The 25,204-nt window shown below is 34.9% G+C and overlaps 3 protein-coding genes across 9 annotated transcripts; 1 reads left to right on the top strand and 2 right to left on the bottom strand.

The window, feature by feature from the left end:
- Positions 7,877–12,721, top strand: LOC18602193 (binder of USO1 and GRH1 protein 1). 2 transcript variants are annotated; one of them, XM_007033427.2, is made up of 13 exons: positions 7,877–8,244; positions 8,921–8,983; positions 9,124–9,186; positions 9,346–9,408; positions 9,576–9,638; positions 9,816–9,878; positions 10,062–10,124; positions 10,316–10,378; positions 10,548–10,610; positions 11,005–11,064; positions 11,272–11,412; positions 11,752–11,847; positions 11,956–12,721. In XM_007033427.2, exons 1-13 carry the CDS (start codon positions 8,074–8,076, stop codon positions 12,349–12,351), a joined length of 1,368 nt encoding a protein of 455 aa, XP_007033489.2. In that variant the 5' UTR covers positions 7,877–8,073; the 3' UTR covers positions 12,352–12,721. The 2 variants fall into 2 exon arrangements, with proteins under 2 accessions (XP_007033489.2, XP_017974978.1); XM_018119489.1 differs by lacking the exon at positions 9,346–9,408.
- Positions 12,686–16,828, bottom strand: LOC18602192 (probable inactive receptor kinase At5g58300). 5 transcript variants are annotated; one of them, XM_007033426.2, is made up of 3 exons: positions 16,762–16,828; positions 13,828–15,137; positions 12,686–13,558 (listed from the first exon to the last, which is right to left on the bottom strand). In XM_007033426.2, the coding sequence occupies exons 2-3, from the start codon at positions 15,116–15,118 to the stop codon at positions 12,930–12,932; spliced, it is 1,920 nt and encodes a 639-aa protein (XP_007033488.2). In that variant the 5' UTR covers positions 15,119–15,137; positions 16,762–16,828; the 3' UTR covers positions 12,686–12,929. The 5 variants fall into 5 exon arrangements, with proteins under 5 accessions (XP_007033488.2, XP_017974975.1, XP_017974976.1 ...); XM_018119486.1 differs by lacking the exon at positions 16,762–16,828 and adding an exon at positions 15,679–15,729; XM_018119487.1 differs by lacking the exon at positions 16,762–16,828 and adding an exon at positions 15,556–15,642.
- Positions 19,538–24,011, bottom strand: LOC18602191 (mucin-12). 2 transcript variants are annotated; one of them, XM_018119488.1, is made up of 5 exons: positions 23,388–24,011; positions 22,925–23,030; positions 21,953–22,076; positions 20,618–21,526; positions 19,538–20,111 (listed from the first exon to the last, which is right to left on the bottom strand). In XM_018119488.1, the coding sequence occupies exons 1-5, from the start codon at positions 23,584–23,586 to the stop codon at positions 19,707–19,709; spliced, it is 1,743 nt and encodes a 580-aa protein (XP_017974977.1). In that variant the 5' UTR covers positions 23,587–24,011; the 3' UTR covers positions 19,538–19,706. The 2 variants fall into 2 exon arrangements, with proteins under 2 accessions (XP_017974977.1, XP_007033485.2); XM_007033423.2 differs by having other exon boundaries at positions 22,925–23,024.

Raw genomic sequence — 25,204 nt, 5'->3', positions numbered from 1 at the left:
ATTTCGTGGTTTAGCAAAAAAAAAATTATGTGTTTTAGGTTCTTAAATTTATTGGTTTATTCATAGAACTTCAAAGTTGAGGAGTTGAAATTTATTAGACTGGTTTTTAAGTATACGAGATTGATTTTTAGGTATTGCGTGACTTAATCACTACGTGACTGATTTTTAAGCATTACATGATTGATTTTAGGCATTGTGTGACTGATTTTTAGGCATGACGTGACTGATTTTTAAGCAATGCTTAAGTCACGCAATGCCTTACTAACTAGTCACGTAATGCCTTACTAACAAATCACACAATGTCTATCAATTAGTCACGTAATGCCATATCAACCAGTCACGCAATACTTAAAAACTAATCACGCAATGTCTAAAAATTAGTCATGCAATACTTAAAAACTAGTCACTAAATGCTCAAAGTCAATCACGCAATGTCCAAAATCAGTCACACAATACCTAAAAACTAGTCACGAATGCCCAAAAATCACAAAAACTATTGAATTCCGTTTAATAAGATCAACAATTTCAAACGATACACCATATTTCATTTAACAACATAATTAACAAATATGCCTACTTGACAAAGAATGCTCAAAATGTTCAAAGGTTTTTTTTTTTCATATATCAAAAATCACTTCAAAATGCTTAAAAATGCTCAAAACGCACAAAAGTTTTCTTCGTGTATCAAAAACTACTAAAAAATGCTCAAATGCTTAAAAGTTTTTCTTTCTGGTTAGAAATACTCCAGAGATGAATAGTTTGGCGAGGAAGGCTCAAAGAATATGAGTCGATTTGAGGCGCAAACATAAACATACTTGACCTGTTAATAGGTTTCGAGTTGAGACGCGAAGCCAAATAAATGAGTCAATTTCATTAAGGGTAATTTTATCCAAATTTTAATTCTCTTTGCTAAAAACAGTTAAAATTATAGGGAAGCCTATTGTTAGAAACGTCTATGTATGTGGTCCATTAAAAAAAGAACCTTAAATTATATATTAAAATTATTATTTGATATTTTATTAAAAAATTTATAATTGTGAAATTCGATGAAGAAAGAAGCTGAAGAATGTAGAAAATATCTAGAAGGGAAAAGTCGAATCATTTTTTGTATATTATTCACATTATACTGAAAAATTTGTACAGACCCTTGTTTTTATATATAGTGCTAAGTCTCTATTTTACAATTCAACAAGTCAATATTATGTACATTAATGATATAAAGAAAACCATTAGAATACAAAATTGTATATAAAATACTATACCTCTATTACCCCCTCAGGTGGTGCATGAATATCTTCTATGCTCAACTTGCTCTTTAAAAAATTGAAATTGAGATGGATGTGAACAAATCTGCAACTTGTTCCTTAGTACCAATGTGCTGTGGATTGATAGTTTCGTCTTGTACTTTATCTTGTATAAAATAACAATCAATCTCAATATGCTTAATCCTTTCATGAAAAGTAGGATTTTTGCATATATACAATGCTAATTGATTATCATAGTACATAACTACTGAATCTTTGTAACTGATGCCAAAATCATGCAATACATAGATAAGCCATAGTACTTCACAACAAGCTAAAGCCATTGCACTATATTCTGTTTTTGTGGAGCTGCAAGCTATAATGGATTGCTCCTTAGATTTCCAGCTTATTAGAGAATCTCTAAGAAATATTCCAAAGCCAGATATGGATCTCCTAGTGGCTTTAGATCCAACCCAGTCACTATCTGTGTTGACTTGAAGCTATAGATTAGAGTTTGCTAATAGTAAAATGCCTTGACCTGAAGCTGATTTTAGATATTTTAAAACTCTATAAGTAGTTGCAGATGTGTGACTCGAGGCTTATCCATGTATTAAGAAGGATATTTAGAGCTATCAATATGGTTTGGCTTGGCCCAACCCAGCCTAAAACCTTGTGAGTTGAGAAAATATGAGTTGGGCCGAGCCAGCCCATTTTTTACATGGGCCATTAAAACCCTAACCCAACCTACCCCTTGTTAGCCCATGGGTTGGGCTAAGCCAGCCCACTTCTTTTTTCTAAAAAAAAAAAAATCATTTTTACGATTCTACCTAACAAACTCCATATCAATAAAATTGTTCCATGATTTAATCCATAAATTGAATGATAAAAACATGTTACAAATAAATAAATTACACCCAATATAAATAAACAAATAAATTACATCAAACATAAATAAAGTTTCAATCTTTAACACAAATTACCATTCCATAAACATAAGTATATACCCAAATAAATAGAAACTTTAAAACTCATTATGTCCTCCTCAATCCTCATCTTCATGCGAAACATTTGAATTTTGTTTGGACAGTAATGATGTCTCAAGGTCTAAATTATTATCAATTTATCATCTAATATTCATTGCCATAAAAGAAAAAGAAAGAATAAGTTTCAATCTTAACTAAAATTATTAATTTGACAAATAAGATTAAAAATATTGAAATATATAAAATAAGCAATACCCTTGGTAACTAAATTATTAATTTTATATGGCTAAATATATAAAATTATTAAATTAATTAAAATTATTAATTTTTTTTCTTTTGACTCGCAGGGCTAGCCTATCCCAACCCAGGACAGCCCACTGATCAGATGGGCTAACCCATTTAGGCCCAGTTCTAATGTTGGCTTGAATTTTCAAACCCAACTCACCCCATTTTCAATAAAACAATGGATCGGCTTAATGGGCCAAGCCCATTTTGACAGGTCTAAGCATTGCACAACATGTTGTATTTCAACTATGTTATCGGATATTATTTGTTAATTTTATGATTAAGTTGTATTTCAACCATGTTGTAAAAACTTGGGACAATGTGAGAAACTTCAAATTTATTTTTCATAAGAAAAGTCTAGGTGAATTTGCTATAATCATCTACAATGGTAGGAAATATTGATAACCTTATATTGTAATAGCAAAATCTAGACCCCAAATGTCCATGTGGACCAACTCAAAACAAGAAATAGTAGATTTTTCATGTAAAGGAAACTTAAGCCTCTTTTGTTTAACAAGTGGGCAAATTTCACAAATTATGTCATTAGAAGTAATTAAATCAAAACAAAACTATTGAATAACAGATAATTTGTTTGAAAAATGATGTCTTAAACAAAAATGCCAAACATCAAAATTTCTAGAAATTATGTCACAACTGACACTAAAAACATTTGAACTGTTAAGAACTAAATTCTTGGATACATATTTAGAAATCTTCTGATGAGGTGATTTGAAACAGAATCTCCAAAGGCATTACTCTCAACTTGAGTGGTAGGAAACTTGATTTTCAATATATATAGGCCTGCTTGTACTTTAGCAAGACCAGTCATTCTCAAAGTACTTGTGTGATGAATTACACAACCATTATCAGTACATGTCAAATGCTATGTTTTGAACTTTGTAAAACCACTCACTAAAATTAAATTGAATCTAAACTTAGGTACACACAAAACATTATGCAGAATGATAAGTGGTGATATCTTAACAGTTCTTATATGAGTCACTATGGCTTTAGTATCTTTAGGCATTTCAACATATATGTTTTAAATAGGCCTGGATGATATGAATGACATTAAAGAACATGCTATATGATTTGTTGCACCAGAATCGACAATCTAGGTATGATGATTAAAATATATAGTAGGCTTAGCAAGAGGTAAATGTTGAATTGATAAAAAGTTTGAGACTAGAATCATACCTGCCATAGTAGAGTTCATAATGGAAAGAGTATGTTGAGGAAAATCTGTCCCAGAGCTGGTGTTTAAGGGTGGATTATCAACCAAATCTATTCCTTGATCACTGAGTAATACCATGAGCCTTTGAATTTGACTCTTGGTAAGGGAAATGTTAGACAAAGAGTCTATAATATCCTCACCATAGAGTTATGAACACGAGATGCAGCTTTAGGAGTTTTAGGATTTCTCTTGCCTTTTGTAAACTTAAAATCGGGAGGAAAACCTAGCTACCAACTTATAACATTTTTCCTTTGTGTGCCTAGATTTACCACAATGACTACAAATGACATTAGGTTTTTTCTTCCTTTTACCATTAGTAATAGTGGTCATAGTAGAGGCTTCATGAAACACTTGATTGACAGATATAAATCGTTGACTTTCCTCCCTTAGAATAAGGTTATAAACTTCGTCTAAAGTAGGGAAAGTTTTCATTAACAATAACTGAGACCTCAGAACAGCAAAGGATTTATTAAGACCATGAGAAATTTAAACACAATATCTTTCTCATACTGATCTATATATTTTTGAAAACACCTCTTGTTACAAGAACCACAGTCACAACTAAGCAAAAGTCTAAAAATTCTTAGTTCTTCCCATATTGCATTTAGCTCAATAAAATAAGCATCAATACCTCTCATACCTTGATCAGGTTGGACAGAGTAAATTATAGGTGATAGATCCGAGCATTATCGGGCTGAGAGAACCTTTTTTAAGAATTTTCTAGATCTGGCGTGTTGAGTGGATATAGAAAATGATGAAAACAATCAGTGGAGAGATCAATTCAATTAGCCATGCAACGATCAAATTGTTGCGACATAGCCAAGAAACATAAATCTCATCGGTATTTTTATGCTATTTAATCATTCCATCTATAAACCCAACCTTATTCTGAATGGAGAGGGCTAACATAAACTGATGACTCCAAAAGACATAATTAGTGGAGGAAAGTTTGAGATTGATCACCACTGACCCATGGTGATCTGAATGATGAAGAAAGTAAAAAGACTAGGGGTCCTCAGAAAGGGGAAGAAGAGTTCTCAAGCTTGTAGTTCCAACCATGGAAGAACAAAGGAAGGACTGGAAAACGAAGATCTTATGAGGAAAATAAAAGGAAGACTGAGAAAGCAGTGAAGAAAAGTTTGATAGTCTGAAAAGGGTTGACAAAAAATATTGGTAGGAAAATCAAAAACCTCCATGGATCAAGCAAGGCTTTGATACCATGTGAAATTCGATGAAGAATGGAGGAAATATCTAGAAAGGAAGAGTTGAATCGTCTTTTGTGTATTATTCACACTATATTGAAAAATATGTACAGATCTTGGTTTTTATATGTAGTGCCAAGTCACTACTTTACAAGTCAACAAGTTGATATTATATACATTAAAGATATAAAAAAATTAAAATACAAACTAGATATAAAATACTATATCTCTAACAATAATTAAAAATTTCAACTTTCCCTTTATTAAGTTGGTTCATCTCTTTAACTATTTAATCAAATCATACTACATGCTTTTAAAAATAGACACAAAAGGAAAGGGTAAGAAATGGTCATGCTTTCAACCTAAAAATACGCTTCTTTATTTATAGAAAGAGATTACACTAGTATGAGTTTATCTGAATTTATTTTGATATCAATTATTTTCAAAATATATGTCTATTAGAAAAAGCAAGACACATATTTATATACTCAAAATCTATCTTTATCTTTTACTAAATTCGAATATGTGACAGTTGGAAATAGATATATTTTGCTTTTAGTGGTGCATTGTGGAGAAAATAACAATGAAGCCATAGCTAACTCTTAAAAAAGCTAACCTTTTGAAAAGTTGAAAAAAGCTACTCTTCTTTTCTTTCTCCTTTCTCTTTCATGCAGGACTATACTCTTAGACTCAAGCATTTGCCCTTTTTTCAAAGCAATAGTATTTAGGCCACCCGTTGGTTCCTAATAAGATAAAATGCTTTTGACAGTGACTGCAGAATCAATTGTTACCATTTTTCATTTCATCCTTTTCTCTTGACCAACAAGTGCATTGAATTACACTTGAATGTGTAATTTTGTGTGGCATTCCATTGATTTAATAGTTGTGCCCAAGGGTCTCGATTTTCAATCGAATCAGTGTAATTGACCAATCTAATTTAAACAAAAAATATATATTTTATTACTGAATAAGCATAAAATGTGATAAATACATAATGTTAAGACATTAATAAAAATATTAAACGGTTTGACATGATATAAGACATTAAGAGGTCAATCATTCAAATCTCATCTTTGCAAAATTTTTTTAACTTAATCAAATTCAAAATATTTGAAAAGTTGATAGGTTATTGACCAACTTAACATCTTTCATACAAATAATTTATTTCGATCAAGATGAGTCACTTATTAAATCGATTTGACAATTTCGAAAAGAATTTTGAGGGATTAGATTAAATTGCTTGCCGAGTTTTATTGGTTTGCAAATTCTTCCTCAACAAGTTAAGCTGAAAGAATAAAATTGGATCTGGTGCATTCTAAGAAAAAGATATTTAAGTGATTGGGGAGTATAATTTCACGTGGGAAAGAGATGAAAGATGACACCATTTGACTTTAATTATATCATAAAATTTAAAATTTGATTTAACACAAAATGCTATATAGCTATGGCGACAAAAGAAAGAACAGCCAATATCTAAAGTACAAGCACAATGACAAGTTCCTTACTATAAAACACCCCTCTCTTTCCAAAGTACAACAAATAAAATACAATCGGTGAAGTGTCTCGATTTAACCTGTCGTTCTAATTAAGGGATCGTAGTATTATATTAAAAGTACAATTCTTGTATTAAATAAATATTAGATGCAGTCAATATTTAACAAAAACATACACTTAAATAATGAAATAAATGTTGAAAATCCATTTAATTCTCAATTTGACCCACATCTAAGGCTTTTGATTGATCCAATATCTCTCTGGTTTAATGACCCTTTGGACTGGACAGGCCACTAGATTTTAACATCAAATTAAACTGTAAAAGGTAAAAGAAGGAATTGGTTTACAAAATAGGAGAAAAAAATAGAATAAAATAATTATTATATAGTTTAATTCATTGAATGAAATTGTCATTATGATATTATTTCAATATTTGATTAGTAAAAATAATTTTAAAATAATAAAAAATAAGTGATAAAATGATAAATATATCTTTCATTATAATTTAATAAAAATTTTGAGATTTTTGAAATTCATTATCTTTTAACAATGTGTTATCATTAAATTATAATTTAACATGTTATCATGAAAATATTTACAATTTAATCTTCAAATGTTAAGATTTAGTTGTAAAATGATACGATTTTTTTTCTATTTTTTATTTTTTATTTTTTAATATTTTAATATTCTTTTTTATTAAAATATTAAATAATTGTTTATAATATTAATTAATTATTATAAAAATATTATTTATAATTCATATTTGAATATTTAACTTATTAGTTGATGCATAATCTTCCTACTTAAAAGAACAAATTTAAATCTCGTTTCTCTTCATTACAAAAAAAAATCAATAACATTTTATTTTGATAAATTTTTTATTTTTTTTTGTTTTTTTTTCTTTGCTCTTGACCAAATCTGACTATTGAAAGTTTCTCCTCTCACGACGGAGGTGAAGGGCAAATAAACAATAAGATTTGGCGGTGTTAGCGGAGGAAGACGGAGCTTGCTTAGAGAAAAAAGGGTGAGAGGAAGACGAGAAAAGGAGAGGAATAAGAAAACGAAAATGAGAAAAAAACAACTTTTTATATAATAAAGTTAGTAATTCTTAAAATAAGTAAAGGAGTTTTTATCTAAACATATTTGGCCTATATTTCACAAGAGGTCGAATGGTTGATATCAAGAAGAGTTGGTATTAATTATTTCGTATCTTTTAAGAAATTATCATATTTTAAAAAATAATTATTCTTGATTTAAAAAATAAACCAAACAAGATAATAATTTTATCTAGAAATAGGGGAATGGCTACCAAACGAGCCTTAAGTTTATTGAGCGAGCAATCACAACCGTCAGATTTGCTAAATACAGTATTAATTTAATTAAGTTTAAGAAAACATTTTTCTATATAATCAGTAAGTTGACAAAGAGACAAAAGGTAAGGAGGGGAGTCGATCGAACAAAACCCCTAAAGACAAAATCAATTCCTTAAACAGTCTCCCTTTTGGAATTCCTCCTTTGATAAAATAAAACATACTAATAGAGTCGTAGGAAATTGTTTTTTTAAAATAAATTTAAAAATTATTCTTCTGTGGATCGAACCTGCAAGTGTAAGCGGTCGAATCTAAAAGAAAATGGAGGATGAGAAGAAGAAGAAGAGAAACAAGAAGAAGAAAAACAAGCAGACCAAAACCACAGAAGAAGATGTAGATCAGAATAATCATGTCGGCAATTGCCAGAACGGCGACGTCCCCGGCAATGCTGAGGTGGATCTGGATACGCATCAGCCTAATGGCGCTCTTGCCGTAAGTGACTGATTCGCTATTGTTCTTAATTTTATTCTAGTTTGGTTAATGGCTTTGCCTTTGATTATTCGCCATTCCTTTTCTCTTTATTATGAATCGAAAAATGATAGCTCAAATTGTATATGGAATTGTTGTAAATTGTTTGTAGACATTCATCTTTCTTAGTATGTATGACAATATCCTTTGATTTATCTGTATTTTAAGAACGTCGATTATTTTGTGACATTAATAACGCAAATGCACGAATCATGATAGACGGCCACAAGATAAACTTGTTTTATAGCCCCAACTCTCCCTTAAAACTTGAAAGTGTTTTAGATTTCTTTAGGAGTTCTAATGTTTAGATATATTAGGTCCTACCGGGTAGTGTAATGCTAAAGAATAATAGGAAATTGTTTGTGTTCCATGTTACAATCACAGGGATCCTCAAGATTCCTTTGCATTCTCATCGTGAAATTTTGATTTCTTTTAGTCACTTACTTGTAACTATTGCTATGCATTTTTATAAAACCCGATGTTTAATCCATGGTAAAATGAGAAACATGAGGTGGAGCAAATGGAGCTAAAGTATTTTATTGTGTCATTTCCTTTCCTCCTCTCTTTCGAATTTTCAATGTAATTCGCTGTCTCCATTACTATTTATTGTTCATGCATTAACCATATTGCTTTTTTTCAGAACACTGTGGAAGAGATGATTAGAGAATTACAAAAAGAGAATGAATCGCATGTACAGGAAGAGGTAATATAGATTCACCTGGTTGTGGAAATAGACAAGATATTATATCAACTTGCACTTTATCTGCATATTTCATTTATTTATTGGCCTTGGATTTTTTATTGGTACGACTAACCTCAGCATAACTTATTTTATTTCTACAGGCTACTTTGCAAGAGACAATCAAACACTTACAAAATGAAAATGAATCACACGTACAGAAAGAGGTTAAATTGATGTTATCACAGGAGGAAATAAGCAAATTATCTTGTTAAATTTTGTTTAAGCAAGAAAATGTTTGCTTTTTTCCTGTTCTCTTTTTATGAAATTTCCTGTCCTTTTCTTATAGTGTTTAATTTATTAGCTTAAGCTTTAGTGCTAAACAGGCTACCTTAGAAGAAGCAATCAAGCAGTTAAGAAATGAGTTTGATTCACACTTAAAGAAAGAGGTAATTTGATACAAACCTAATTGTGGTTATCAACAGAAAAATGTTTCCTGAAATTGTATTCAGATTTTTTTTCTTAGAAAAATCTGTTTCCTAGTTTAGTCATTTTACAACATTTCCTTGTTTTGGTTTATTTTGCAAAGCATGAGTGGCTCATTTTCTTCTTACAGGTTTCCTTAGAAGAGACAATCCTGAAATTACAGCATGGAAATGATTCACAGCTACGGAAAGAGGTAATGTAGGGGCTAACAGCTGATATTCTGTGAGCTTTTTCATGCATAAAGGATGGCTTTACCTTTTTCTCTCTGCAAGTTGTCATACAACATTCCTGTTGTAGTTCAAACTTCCCTCTCTCTTTCTCTCTCTCTCTCTTTTGTTGAAGCACAAAGTAACCCTCTGTCTTCTTACAGGCTTCCTTAGAGGAGACAATTCGACAATTGCAATATGAAAATGAATCACATATGCAGAAAGTGGTAACATACTAAAGTTTTCTCTATTTTTTGGTACAATATAGTAAAAGTTGATATATATTTTCTCACACATATTTGTCAGGATAGATTATTACAAAAGGCCTAATACTTTCCTGATTTTTATATGAATGTTCTTTATTTCTGTTATCTATTGGAAACTGCTATGTCTAACTAGATGATTTACAGGCTGGTTTAGAGATGAATATCGTGGAATTACAGACTGAAAAAAAATTCTGGCTTCAAGAGAAGGTAATTTAGGTTGGTAGATATTACATAAGGACAACATCATACAACATTTTGTTTTCCCCATGTTTGCCCATATCCTTTAATGACATATGAACTAATAAAACAGCTGTCTGTCTCTTTGTATCTTTAGTATTGTCATTTGAAGGATTTTGGGAAATTTTGGGATGAATTTGGTACTGTCATGCAACATGCAGGCCAGCTTGGACAAAAAAATTAGTCAGTTACTGGAGGAAAAAGCTGCTCTGGATCTGAAAGGGGTAAATTTTCTATTTGGCTTCCCCATAGCTTTCTGGTTGTTTTGATTAGAGTTTTGTGTCTGTGTTTTTCAGGTTTAAATCCTTTCTGGGATATGTATTTGTGGTGCTTGTCTAATTGCATAGCCTTTCCTACTTGTGATCTTGAGAAAAGTTGGATAATATTGTGCAGGCAAACTTGGAGGACAAGATTAAACAGCTAGAGAAAGAGAAAGAGTCTTGGATTCTGACAGAGGTAGTCAATTTTGCTCTTATCATGTGTATCAGTAATGCATTTTTTTGGAAGATTGGAAGAGCCTGTGATCTGCTTGGATTCTATACTGTGTTAAGGCCCTTTCTATGATTTCATTTGGAGAGTGTTCAGAATTACATTGACTATTTATGTTTTCTCTTGGGAAAATAGTGATTTATTGGGAGTAAGGACCTGAGATTGAATTGAATTCTGGACTGTTTCCTTTTTGGGATTGTTCAGAACTTTGTGGATCTTTCTCAGGATTCTTGTACAACAGGAGTTTTTTGGTTTGCCATTGAAGTCTTTATTCATTTTCATCTTCCATCTACATCTGAAGCATTAAAACATGACAGCAATCAGGTTTGTTGTTCTAATTTTAAATATTCTCTGTTTACAGAATTCCACCAAAGAAGCAATTTATAGCCTGGATCGTGATATTACGAGACTAAAAATGCAGGTACAGCATTTTCATCCTTGTACTTAGGCTACTTTTGCTAGCAGTTTATTGGACTCTATGGTGTCATTGATTCCCTATTTTTCTTGACAATACTCATATAAGTTGATTTTTAATTTAGTATCATCAATTTTGGGCTGCACCAAACTCAACAATTTTGCAGTGCATTTCTTTTTGTTCTGATCTGGAAATTAAAACAAAGCTTGGCAGGTGGTTGAGTTGGAAGAATCCAGGAGCAAGCTTTCGCAAGAAAATCAGCAGCTCAAAGAAAATGTATCTGGCCTGCAGTTAAATATACAAAATTTTGAGAGGAACATGACCTCTGGTCCCTCATCAGATGAAGTTAATAAGGTTTGCTTCCTTTAACCTCACTTTGAGCATTCCTTTTTTCTAGGGTGCTGGCTCTTCTTTTTCTGGTTGTAGCAAATTTTGCTAGTTTCACCATAATTGAGAATTCATGAGATATAGTTGGATTTGCCTCTATGTTTGTTTCCTATTGTGAGAGCTTTCATCTGCCAAAAGTTGGTTTCAATTTTGGTGTATTGAAGTTATTCAGATATATTCAAACAAATGAACAAATAAGTACTTATGGTCTACTTAGCAATTAAAGGTTATAATGTACCATGTTTAAGTCTCTGAAGAAATTTAGGAAGAGAGAACAATGCAGTTGACTAGTTTTATCTAATGTAGCAAGCTTCTGCGAATGAGGAACTGAACTCTCAGATTGAAGCAGCAAGTGCTCTGGTTGGCAAACTAATCACGGAGAATGCAGAGCTTGTTGAGAAGGTGCCTTTTCCTGCAGCGCACTTTGATTAATTTTTACTACTACTATTCCTTTTAAAGCCAATATACAAAGTCTTATTCATGTTGCAAATTTGATCAACTTTGTGTCAGGTGAATGAGTTGTATGTTGAGCTTGAGCGACAAAGTATGGCAGCAGGACTTTCTTCAGCCATCGGAAGTGTTCCGATGGCTAAAGTTGATGAAACTGCCAGTGTATCTTATTCTATACCTGAACCGATTGAGAATGGTTCTATGTTGGCTCCAAAGTTAGATTCCCGAGAAGCTGCTCCAATTCACAATGGGAAAATCGATAGTGAAGACTCTGGAGAAATTGTGCAGATTCCTCTGGATGATTCTGATGTCCGGGATTTGGAGTCCCAGCCTATTGACAGTGAACAAAATGCTGTGCCACTCTCAGATGCTCCCCTGATTGGTGCTCCATTCCGGTTAATGTCATTTGTTGCTAAATATGTTAGCGGTGCTGACCTGGTTAACAACACTACTTAAAGCTCGGAGTCTTAGCTTAGATGCATTTTTAATTTATTATTCTTTTCTCTTTTTTTATTAATATACCTGGTATACTACTATACTTATGAACTAGAGATTAAAGATGGGCCTAAATTGGGCCGACTACATTGTTTTTGTACTGATAAATGTATCTGCCAAGTGGAAAAAAACTAATTTTATATTTGGTGCATCATGTGGAGAACAGTTATCTTTGTTGTTGCTGTTATTCACACCATTTTGCAATATGTCGGATGGGTTGGTTGACCCAAGAGGCTTTAATGGCCTGGCCTGGCTTGTAACAAAACATCTTGGCTTTAATTGTGAGAAGTACTGATTTTTCTATAAATACAGAATGGATGCGATTATTTCACTGATTGTTCTAGCACTTTCTACAAGTTTGGGCCTTTTTTTTTTTCATCTTCCACAGAGTTGACATTAATCAAGATGGGGGAGAAAAAGGTGGCAGACACATCTTTGTTACGCTAAAATCCTAGAAGAATCACATGGATTGAACGCAAAGATGGAGGCCTCGCAACATGCAATCTGAACTTGTAACATCGGCAACATGGCTGCAGTAATCATGGGGTTTGAGTATTTGAGCCCTTGGACCTGTTGTCCTCTGACGAGGGCCGGTTTTCAGAATCAGATGGCCGAATTTCTTCCATCATCCTAGTTACTTCCTCCATTGTAGGCCTCATGTCTGGCAACCTTGCCACACAAGTCATTGCTATCTGAAGCATCTGTACCAGCTCTTCTTCAACATTTTGATATTTCATCAGCTCTACATCAAACACTTCAGCAGTCCATTCCTCTCTAACAACAGATTGGACCCACCTTGGAAGGTCGACCACATCTTCATGCCCTGATAACTGGACTGGTGATTTGCCTGTCAGCATCTCTAGCAGAAGTACACCAAAGCTGTAGACATCGGACTTTTGAGTAAACTTTCGAGTTTCAATCACCTCAGGAGCTCGGTATCCTGCGCTTCTAGATGGAACAGCTGGGAAACTCATTAAAGAAGTCAATCCAAAATCAGAAATGCAGCCATGCAAGTCCTGGTTGAGGAGGACATTGGACGATTTGATGTTGCCATGGCTGAATTTTCCACCTGCACAAGAGTGGATATAGGCAATGCCCTTTGCTGCTCCCAGGGAAATCTTTAGCCTGGAATCCCAGTCTGGCAGAGCACGTCCACTTTCCCTGCTTCCTGTAATGAAATTACAAAGAAAAGACTGTGAAAAGGGGTAATACTTCAGAATTCTAGTCAGGGCATAAAAAATTTGTGCAGTAGACAACTGCATTTCTCCTTTCTGCATAAGCTACATCTGTGTTTGATCTACTGTACTGAGGTTAAAGTTATTTAAAACTTGTATTAAATTATTCCATAAATTACATTAGTAATTGATCTTCAAACATGATTGTAATGTATAATGAAAATAATATGAAAAGGAATAAAACATGATCAAAAAAATGTACCATGCAATAACGAGGAAAAACTGCCAGCTGCTTTGTAGTCATAAACCAGCAGCTTCTCATCCTTGGAATAGTAATAAGCACGAAGAGGCACGAGATTTGGGTGCTCACCAAGCCTTCCCACAATTTCCATTTGTTGTTCAAACTCTCTTTTCCCTGCAGCTACTTCTTTCAACCTCTTCACAACCACTGTTGTTCCTTCCTCCAGGATAGCCTTATAGGTTGTACCATAGCTTCCTTTTCCTAGCACTTCAGCCGAAGCTCTCAACAAATCCTCAAGATCAAAATTATATGAACAACCTTCAAAGAAAACCAACTTGTTCTTCTCAGCCTCTTGCACCCCACTCCCAAAATCCTCCTTAGGTTTCTCACCCCTTCCACCTTTACCTTTTGATGTAAGAGTACCTTGACCATCCTTTCTCTTTAAACAGCAAAGCACTAGCATAAGCAACATGAAAAACACCAGTGCAGAACCCCCAACTGCTATGGCAATTATAACACCTGTACTTAATTTCTTATGGGAGCCCCCTCTTGGATTTTCTGGTACTTTTGGTGGAGGTAAGTGAGCGGGGGAAGGGGAAGGGGAAGGCGAAGGCGAAGGCGAAGGCGTGATTGTAATACACTGGTTCAGTGGAGGCCCACATATATCATTTCCTACAAAGGAAGAAGCAGGGAACTTCTGGAGGGAAGAAGGTACTGATCCATTTAAATGGTTGTAGCTCAAATTCAAAAGCCTAAGCCTTGGAAGATTGAAATTGGGGATAAGTCCTGTAAGGGAGTTATTCTGAAGGCTTAAACCAGTCAGGTTTGTTAAATTTTGAATTGTGGTTGGAATGTTGCCTGTGAAGAAGTTGAAGGAGAGATCAAGAAAATCCAGCTTTGGAGGGAGAGCGGAAGGAATGTCACCTGAAAAGTTGTTATGCTGAAGGTATAAGTATTGAAGAGAGGGAAGGGAGAGTATGTCAGATGGAAGGTTCCCACTGAGGCGATTGGATCGGAGGCTGAGGATCATGAGAGCATCCAGCTTTCCAAGTGTGTTGGCTGGAATTGGACCATACAGTCCAACACCAGGAAGGTGGACAGCAATCACACGGGATCCATCCTTCGTGCAGTTGATGCCAACCCATGAAGCGCAAACTGGGGTAGCCGGACTCCAGTTAAGTTTCCGCCCATGAGGGACAGTGGCAGAAAATTGTAGGAGGGCTTGCTCATCTGAGTTTAGGTCAGCAACTGTTTCAGGAATGCAAAACAGAAACAGGAAGGCGAATGCAGCAAAATAGGAGGGCAGCTTCATCTCAGCAATCTTTATTCCCCTGACAAAACAATATCAACTTAGAACAGGTATTTTCCTTCCTCAAACCAGAGAAAAAAAGAGGGACACAAATAATAACAGAGATGAAAAAAGCTCTCTTATGTAACAGGCGGTGTTGGCGAGACAATGAAGTAACTACCAGATCAAAACATGTAAATACAATACCTAGCAAATAGTACATTAAGCAAACAGTTCAGAGATTAATTCCGTTTTCCTTTTCTTAACAGTAACAATGGTTTTTTTTTTCCATTAAAGAAAAAAGGGTAGAAATTCCCAAACAGCGTAATTAGAGAAGAAAGAGGGGAAGGGTAAAATTTGGAAATCAGGAAGATGCCGTAGTCATCTAACTGACATTCTTTCCACAATATATTCTTAACCACGATCATCTCCTTTGAAGTTTGAAAGAAAAAATTAATTACTTCTCTCAAGCAGAAGGAATGATATGTTTTTGTGGCTTCAATGAATCACTAAACAAGGAGATGAGCAGACATTTGTTGAAAAAGTTTTTATTAGTAAAGAAAGATAGTAATAGCATGGGGAACCTGTCATTTGCCAAGAAGTTTAGTTTGTTGTCTCATGATACAATTGGAACAAAAATTAAAAACTTGATAAGTATCACTATTAACTAAAGTAAAGTCATCACCAAAATGGGTTCAAAAGTATAATCCTTTTTCAATAAAGTGAGCGCAATGCAGCAAAGCTAGCAATACAAAATCTTAAAAGAAGGGCATTTTCAGCTTTAAGAATCCTCTCTCCATCATAGTTCAAAAGCAGTCAATACTTGTGCATACCAGAACAATGGAACAAATATAATATAATGTTCACAAAAATAAAGACTTCAAATAATGAAAACAGGCATACCACAACACACAGAAAAAATAAGAATAGAAGATGAGATAGATAAAAGACATTGGCTAGTCAAAGTCCCTTGGCAGCTCAAAATAGGCAAAAGCAATGACAAGATATTTACTTTTTAATTAATAAGAGGTTATGAAGTCAAGCTTTTGGCGTGTGGAGCCATGGAATGGATAATAAGGAGAGGACAGCAGTTTATCAGGGTTTTGTTGCCCAAAGGCGTTTTCTTTATTTGACCCTTGGCCTAATTACATTTTCAATTAAATACTACAACTACCACTTGATTACTGTAGGCAAACGGCTAGAATTCATATATATTTATCAACCGCAAAAAGTTGGTTGCCAATTCATCATACTGAAAACCCAAAATTTAAGTAGAATTCTGCCATTCTAGCATGCACCGAATTGTTCAATTTTTTTCTATGTTTTATAATAAAAACAGAACCAAAGTTGTTAATTTCCCCGAATTTGAAGTTGAAGAACATAACGTTGATGGTACAACATTTAAAGAGTTTGGTGAGATGGTTGAATCCTTAAAACTGGCCTCCTCCAAGCCCAAAGTCAAAAGTCTAAAGAGAAAACAGAGCAAAGCTAAAGACGGAAAAAACATAGTGTTACGTAGAGCGGAAAATAAATCAGAATTGACTTGAATCTATGGTTCGAATCTTTCCAGAACCAATGGCAGTCTCTTGCAGAATTCATCACACAAAAGAAGAAGAAGAAGAAGAAGACATTGAAAATAGAAGAGGAGAGAGAAAGGAGAAACAAACCTTTGGGACTGAGGTGGAGCGCTATGAGTGGGAGAGGAAGAAGCTGAGACAAAGGAAGAGGTTCATAAAGGAAGAGGTTCATAAACGGAGAAGAGAAGAAGCTAAAATGGCAATGGCAATGGCAATTCTTGGATTCCTTAAACTTTAACGGCATTTCTTCACCAATACACTCTCCAAAAAGAAACACTAAAAAAAGAAACCAAAACAAAAAGGAGTTTAAGTCGAGGAAAAAAGCAGTTTGGTTTTAATTATGTTGTTGGTGTTTCGGATTTTTGCTTATGGAGGAAGCCGACAGCCGAGGCAGCTTGTTCGTCAAGCTAACGTCGGGTCGGGCCTTAAACTCGGAATTGCAGATCTCGAAGTCGACGATTCCACGTCCCCGTTGGTCCCTTTTTTAAGTCTTAATATTCCAGCCAGCCGGTGGAATCAGAAACTTGTTTGACCCCGAAACAAGAGCTAACCCAAATTGACAAAATTTGAAAGGAAAAAGCAGAAACGAAATTGGAATTTTTGGTTCACCCTATAATTACGACGTTACCCTGAGTAGAGTAGGTCGACTGACTCGACTTACTAAGCGCCTTTTTTCTCTCACTCAGGATGTAAAGTCGGTAACGAATTCTTGGTCTGCCCATTCATGATTCACCACCGCCTGTTTCTCGATTTAATTGATTTTGATCCTAGTTATTATAATTCTTTTTTGTCTTACTCCTACTTGTCAAATTGAACTCTCTCTCTATATATGTAACGTATTATTATTTTAGTATATAATATTTTAAAAAATTTAAAGTACATTATAGAGACATGGTTGACTTCCCTAATTTATTACTATTAAATTTATTTCATATTTATATCCACGTAAATTTTAGACCGTTCATGAAGAATAATGAATAGATGACAACAAAAGGGAGGCAGAGGAGGAAGACCCACCAAGGAGAATTATGTGACAGAAAAGATATGGTATGGTAATGATGATTCTTCATAATGTTTTTTTTCACGGTGAAGCCCCCTCTCCCCTGTTGGGTGGTTGGGTAACTTTTTCAAAATTACAAGTGCATTAATCAGTGCAGAACCTTCTCCAAATCCAGCCGTGGGTCAGGTTTTTCCTCTCCAAAGACACCAATGCTTCCAGCTTCCCAAGATTTAGTTAACTTAGATACTTTGCTTGAAGTAGCACTAATCTTTTGCTACTAATCATGTTATGGAAATGAAAAGGATCAAACAGATTGTCTTCTTTATTCCCTTTTTTAAGTGATGGGTTTTATTCAATGAGGTCTAAATGTGATCCTCCTTTTGCCTTGTATCTCTCATAATCTCCATGACCATTGATGACTATGGGTTTTGATTTTAAAACCTATAGATATGGGGCAATCCCAACTCATTTAAGGAGGGGGGAAAATATGATTATGAACCGTTGGGCCAAACCCATAACTTATTTTTTGTGCCATCTGCTGGAAACAAGAAATTGATACTCACCCATTTTGATGGAGAAGTGATTGATAGGTTTTGATTCATGAATTTCTCGCCAATATTAGGTGGCGGATTGGCTTTGGATACCCTTAGTACAATCACAAAAAGACAAAGTGCCCTTCCAGTTGGCGAAAGTGATTTATAACTCTCCCTGCTCTGCTGGGCTGGCATCTCTATCAGGCTAAAAATAAATGTCCAAAGGGTTTTCGTTTCTCTGCAGAGGAAAAGAAAGATGCAAAGCTCGAATTCCTTTCAAATTTATTTTTCAATTGAATAAGATAGAATGCTTTTATATTATCTGTCACATGGTTGAAGAGAGAAGTGGTATGTGAGAGAGAATCTTAATTATTGAAGCACATGAAGGTGGAGTTGTTCACAACGTTTAATTATAATAATAAAAATCATAATCACAAAGGAAAGGGTTTAATTCTTAATCTGATAATGAGGAATACCCTGTTTAGATTTAGTTTGCTTTTTATATTCGAATAAAGTCGCCAGCTGAAGACTTACCCTTTTTTCTTTCTTTTTTTCCCCTTCTTATTTCCTGTAAATTTTATGACATAGTGGAAACAGGAAGGAAAAGAAGACGTAACTCTGAGCAGAAGTGAAAGTTTCTAGCTTGTTTGGTAACGGATAAAATCCAAAGACAAGTGCAAGTCTGATCAATTGGTTGATATGGCCTTAAGACTTGACAGCATTGCATATGGAATTGGCATTGGATTCTTGAGACTTTCCTTTAATTTCATACCAAATTACACCTTTTTGGTGTAATAATGCAGTTTCCCTCAGTTGGTGGGAAAAGGTGATGCTTGTTTCCAAAAAAAAAATGCTATGAGAATGGCAATCTCAAAGGTTTAAGTATGTAAAAACAAGTTTCGGTATTCATTGTATAACCACCTCCACCATTGTTAGTTGAGTAGATTATTATATAGTACCAAATAAAATAAATAATAAATGAAATGGGAGGGCCCTTTTGACTAAGCCTGTGTTACATTTCCCACCTGCTTCCTGTTAGCTTAATCATTTTCTGTTTCCTGCCTGATCCTTGTTAGGCAGGACATGGCTTGCATGTTTTACTCATATTTTAATCACCTGCTTTTGTCCCCAGGATTATGCCTTTGCCTTCCCGCCTAATCCCTTTCGGTTAACAGTTTCCTTTGTTTAAGTTTAAAATCCATTCAATTATTTTTCAGTCATGACATCCTGATGGCGGTATCTTCCTTACAAGTCAACAAGCAGATTCTTGGTTGGCTTTAGCTATGTGCGGCTCCAAATAGCCTGGAAGACAGGAAGACGTTAGGCACACAGATGACTAACAGAAACACTACTGCCTTCTTCACTCCTCATTTTCATTGGTAAAAGCTGTCAGATTACATTCTTTCATAGTAACCAAATAATTATAAGAGCACAAATTATAAAAATAAAAAATAAATATGAATTAAGAAGAATTAGAAAAACAAAAACCCACATCTTAGATGTTATAATGGCCCGAAAGGTTCAGGCAGAGGCTCAAATCCATTCTCAAAGATGGATCCCGGATCGGATTTATCATCAATACTATGCAGCCAGTTTGTATTCTTCAAGTCCTCCTTTAGCAATATTGCATCATAACGGGAACTCTCATAGATGTCCACCTCACTGAATTTGGCAGAGTATCTTCCATTATGGGAATCGCTTCCGTTCTGTACAGGTCTGCTAATACTATTTCCATTCTCAGAGAAGTCTCCATTTTGCAAGCTACCAGGGCTTCCATTACTATTGACAGAGTCTGAAGTACTGAAGGAGCGAAGAGATTGGGTTCTGGTAGTGGCAGATCGGATGCTCTGAGGAAAAAGAGTGGTGCCAGAAAGGGAACGAATGCTCCCTGTGCCATTTCTTATGTCCTGCATTGGAGATTCTAAATGTTGTTAGGATTATCCTGCATGATAGACCTTATATATCCCAGGGAAGTAGGAACACTTGTTTCAGTAACCTAACATGATGCAGCCTCTCACTACTGCATAAGCCTCTACGTAAAAGATCACAACCAATTCCAACCACTGATCATGCCATTGCAACTCCAAGCTCTTATTCAGAAAACCAAGTTAATAGTTGAGACCCTGATAATTACTAGCTAAAACTTTTGGATCATGGTGATTCATGATGAAAATAGACTATAACAATGTCCAGGTTGAGGGTGTGACTGCAATGATGCTAGTGGTGGAAACCAAGAATTATAATCTACTTCAATGGCACTATTCCTACCCCTGAGCTGCATTTAAATTACTAAGCACATGATCAAGTAAAAGAAAAGGTATTAGAACACATCAAATGGCTAACATTTGCAATAAGCAGATTTTCACTTAGGAGTTAACAATTTCATTCAATAACAAGTAGACGGTAAGCTTACCATATGCCTAATAGCCATATCCAGTGATTTTTTTGAGATAGTCCTCCCAAATCCTGCGCTATCTGCAGTGGTTGTTGAAGACTTTACAGGTTTCCGCATAGCTGAATCATTGACATGTGAGGTCTTCCGAGACTCATGTATGTCAGATGCATGCCCATTGGAATGGACACGAGTCCTTCCAGGGGGTTCAGTGAGTCTTCCCCTTGTGACAATTGGTGATGAATGTCTTCTGGGCATATTTACCGAGCTAGTAGTGTCTTGGTTTGCCTTCATACCGACAGAAACACCAGGCCTAGACCTACCAGCAGAGACTGGCCTATCTGGCAAAGTTGTTCTAAGGTTTGGTGGTGTGTCAAGAGGAAAATCAGGGGGCACAACAGGCTGTTGAGGGGGCCGGACTCGTGGGCCTGGGGAGCTTGGTCGGGATGCTGGAGCTGCACTGCGACCATTTGAAAGAGTGCGCCCAGCAGATGGTGAAGCTCCAGCTGCTGCTGAAGATAGAGAAGGTATTGGATTCCGACGTGTGGGAGTTGATGGACGAGAATTTGATCGAACAGCTGTTGAGTTCAAGTTTGCAGGGATTTGTGGCCTAGAACTTGGAGTTGATGGTCGTGAACTTTGTGATGGTCGACTTTTGTCAATATAAGAGCTGGTGGAAGATGGACGGACTTTTGAAGGAGTTGAGGCTCGTGATGGTGTTGAGCGGGCAGATGGGGTCGAAGGTCTCGAGCGGGTAATGGGAGAGGAAGGTCTAGTATAAGATGACACAGAAACTGAGCTTGTATTGAGAATTGATGGGCCCCTGTTTGAGGAATAGGTACTATATGAAGAAGACAGAGAAGGCCGTGTTACTGAACTGCTTCTAGTGGGTCTTGTGGAATGATTGCTCTCAGATTGTGAGACTGAAAGCTGAAACAGAGAGATTAACAGAGAAATTAGTCATTCATGGTTGCAAACTTAAGTGGCTGAGGCATTGCCTCAATGGTAGCCACGGCTTAATAAGGAGGTTTTCAATTTCAAATCCCCCCACCCCCACACCCCTTTCAGTCTCTCCCCCTGCAGCAACTATCAAAAGGGAAAAAGATTAAAAAACTTCAAAAGCTGTTATTGCACTATGCCAGCTGGTGTTATTGTGAACAAGTATCATGCTTAACAGGTCTTCAGAAGCAGGAAGGAGGAAATTTTCTTGTTTTACCAAAGGGTAACTCAACAAGAATCAATTGCCAACTAAAAAGAGGGCAGCCATAGAGACATCAATCCCAAAAATTGTCAGAACTTGCAGTAACATAAAATTTAGGGGGAAAATAAGCATAAAAGTAAGAAGGAAATGCATACCCTTGAAGTCTTCGTGGTTGAAACTGATCTAACTTTGGAATTGCTTCTTGGAGCTAGTGAAGTTGACTGAGATTCGGATCCCTCAGATGAAGAAAAAAGTGGAGTCCCCGGAGGAGTTAGAAGCCTAATGACATAAGTAGTTATCACACATTGCGAGGAACGAAGATTTCCAAACACAGATTCTAAATTCAAGTCTCAATTGAGTGACCACTGGAATTCATTACCCATAAGAGTTATCAAAAAAGGTTATTTGACCACTATAAAAATTAAATTTTAGCTTTTAAAGGTTATTTGTTTACTTGAGTAAGTCAACATTGTAAGTAATTACAATTTTTTAGATCAACCAAAGACAGCTTGAAAGGCATAAAGACAACATGAAAGGTAGAGATTCACATCAAGAAAGGTCGTTCATTCAGATGTTTGTATTCTGCATTCTGTGCATTACATACCAGCCTCAAAGTGATAGTCTTTAGAAACATTAGGCATTGGGGCAAAGGGGGAGTGTCTAGTACTATGATCCATAACATCATAGCTTCAAGGGAAAGGAGTTAGCTAGGGGAGAATTCAACTATTGCTTTTGGAAAAAAAAAAAAAATTTGAACTGTATCTACACATTCGCCTAAATGGTATCTGAATGCCTTTACCAAGAGATTTGGGAAAGCTTCCCCATCTTCTGTTATCCTTTATCAGAAGTTGCTCTAAGGTAAAGCAGCAAATAGCAAAAAATGAAATAAAATAAAGGAAAAAACATCAATTTGATCATAGAGGGGCGAAATAAGTAAAAGCTAACTCCCATTCAAAGTTGGAACATCATGGCAACCAAACAGATCCAACGAGAATACGATGGAATGAAGAGTTTTGCACGGCAATTGATTAGTTTAAATTTGGAACTGAAATGAAAAATCTGTGATTAATCTGAAACAAAAAAAGAAAATTATTATTTTATCATTACTGCTACTAACAATGATTTACCAGTCATAGTCATGCTTTCCTCCATCTGTAGACGAAAGTAGGTCATCCAGGCCACCCTTTCCCACTCTCGCTGATCCAAGTGATAGTCTTCCCAGTTTTACTGCAACTACAAAAACCCAAACATCAGACTTTGTATTTAAACACTTGAAAACTAAAGCGGTTTTCATTTCATTCGGCTCGATTTTCATTGACTTAAAACGACATCGTTCCTTCGCCCCTGAGGCTATAGTTTCATGGCGAATAGAATTGAAACCATCAATCATTTTCTATCCAAACGAAAAACATCTTTCTCTCCTTCCAAAAAGAATTGAGAAGCAGCTTAGCTAACTGCCTGCTTGTAACCGACAGACTAATACTAGTATGAAATTAATTTAACAAAAAGATGAAATGAATAGAAACGTCCCCCAGGGCTAGCAGAGAAGAAATGTAAATTTTCAGAGATAATAGCTGAATTGTTTTGTACCGTCCGAGGATTCATCGGAGGAGGCGACGGAGAGGCTTCGACGGTTTTTGGAGAAGAGATCCAAATTCTCGTCGGAATCCCTGGGAAATAATCCTCCGGTCAAACTTTGACCACGGCGGTGATGATGGGACGCCGCCGAAACATTAATATTATTCCTCCCCCCGCCCACCAAAGATTCCCTTAGATTCCTATTCATCATCAACTATTACCATGCCACTCTTATGCTGCTGCTGCTGTTTCCACACCCAACCCCATCTATCTTTCTTCTCTCTGTCTATCTCTGTTCTTTTTTTTTTTTTTTTTTTTTGGTTTGTTAGAATGCAGCTTTCCTCAAAGAGGAAGAGAGAGAGAGAAACAGGTTGAGGCAACTTGACTGCTTGAGATCTACCGTAAAAGAGAAATGCCAATGGAAAGCAAGACAGTTGGTCACCCTGCTGTCACTGTATCTGTCTCCTTTTTACATATAAATATACATAAACATATAATTTACGTCATATGGCTGAAAGAGGGTGGAAGGGAAGCGAAAGGAGAGGGAAGTCAAGTCGTCTTTAGATCTGTGCAGTGCTTCTCTTATTAAGTCTTAACAACACACTTCAGCTTTAAGATCTCTGCTTTTGTTTACGGAGGGAGGCACACTAATACAGCTTTTCTTTCCGTCATATCTCCTTAATAATTCTATATATAGTGCGGTAAAACAAAATTATATAGAAATGCCAGATCTCCATTTTTTATTTGGTGACGTGGAAGTCATGTAATCCTTTTCAAAAAAAAAAAAAACAAAATGACCATACATTTTACTTTGATTTATGGTAAAGAAAATCAAAGCCAAATAGTTACTTTAACATTCAGATTAATTATTTAATTACACCAACAAATACACAAAAATAATTTTATATAATTTTCTTTTTTTTTTACATTTTTGTGGAAATAGAAGGTTAAGATGGATGGGTACTTGAAATTTTGGTCCCACCCTAAAAAAAAGGAAAATGACTTTTGATGAATCAAATGTGGAAGAAGCTTTGCTTTTATATTGTTTTTTTATTTATTTTTCATGTAAAAAATCAGGGGGGAAAAAAAAAAGGAAAAAGAGTTGATGGGTGATCTAGAAAAGATCATGAGTCGAATTCCCTCAACTACCTGTTTCGTGGGAAATAAAATAAAAACATAAACCCAAATAATTCTAACAGTAATAGAATGAATTTACTAGAAATAAAGAGCTTGAAATTTCTTTGTTTCGTTAGGTAGGCAGCTTCATTACCTTCTTAACTTTCCAAAAAAAGTTACATGACCTTCTTTGTGGACTGTGGTTTTGTTTTTTTGTTTTTACTACGTGGCAGCTGTTCCATCTTATTCCCCCTTATGCACGTATTATGTGTTACTATAATGTTTTATTTATATATATATATATATATAAAGTGTTGCTATAATATTTGATTTATTCTACACCCCCAATCAAAATTAAATGAGTGTAACGAAGATGCATTTATACTCAACCATATCATGCTTTGTTTTCTCCAAAAAAAAATTTGCATAATATTTTAAAAAATTTCTTAATCTTTTTTTAAGCAAAATTTTAAATTATTTAAAAAATTTAAATAAATTTTATTATTTTATTACGTTCAATCCAAATTTTATATTTTTATTTTAAATAAAATATATTTTTATAAGTAATAGTTAACTAATTAAATAACATCTATCATTTTGTTATGTTATGTGACATAGTTATATAGTCATATGATAATTTCACCTTTCGGATCAACTTTATATCATCATTACATGAGTATAAAAATTAAAGATGTCATTTGACTTTTAAGAAA

The sequence above is a fragment of the Theobroma cacao genome, chromosome 4 (assembly GCF_000208745.1).
Source record: "Theobroma cacao cultivar B97-61/B2 chromosome 4, Criollo_cocoa_genome_V2, whole genome shotgun sequence".
NCBI classification, from domain to species: Eukaryota; Viridiplantae; Streptophyta; class Magnoliopsida; order Malvales; family Malvaceae; genus Theobroma; species Theobroma cacao.
Note: the sequence above shows the minus strand (reverse complement) of the source record. Positions and strands in the feature narration are given on the sequence as shown.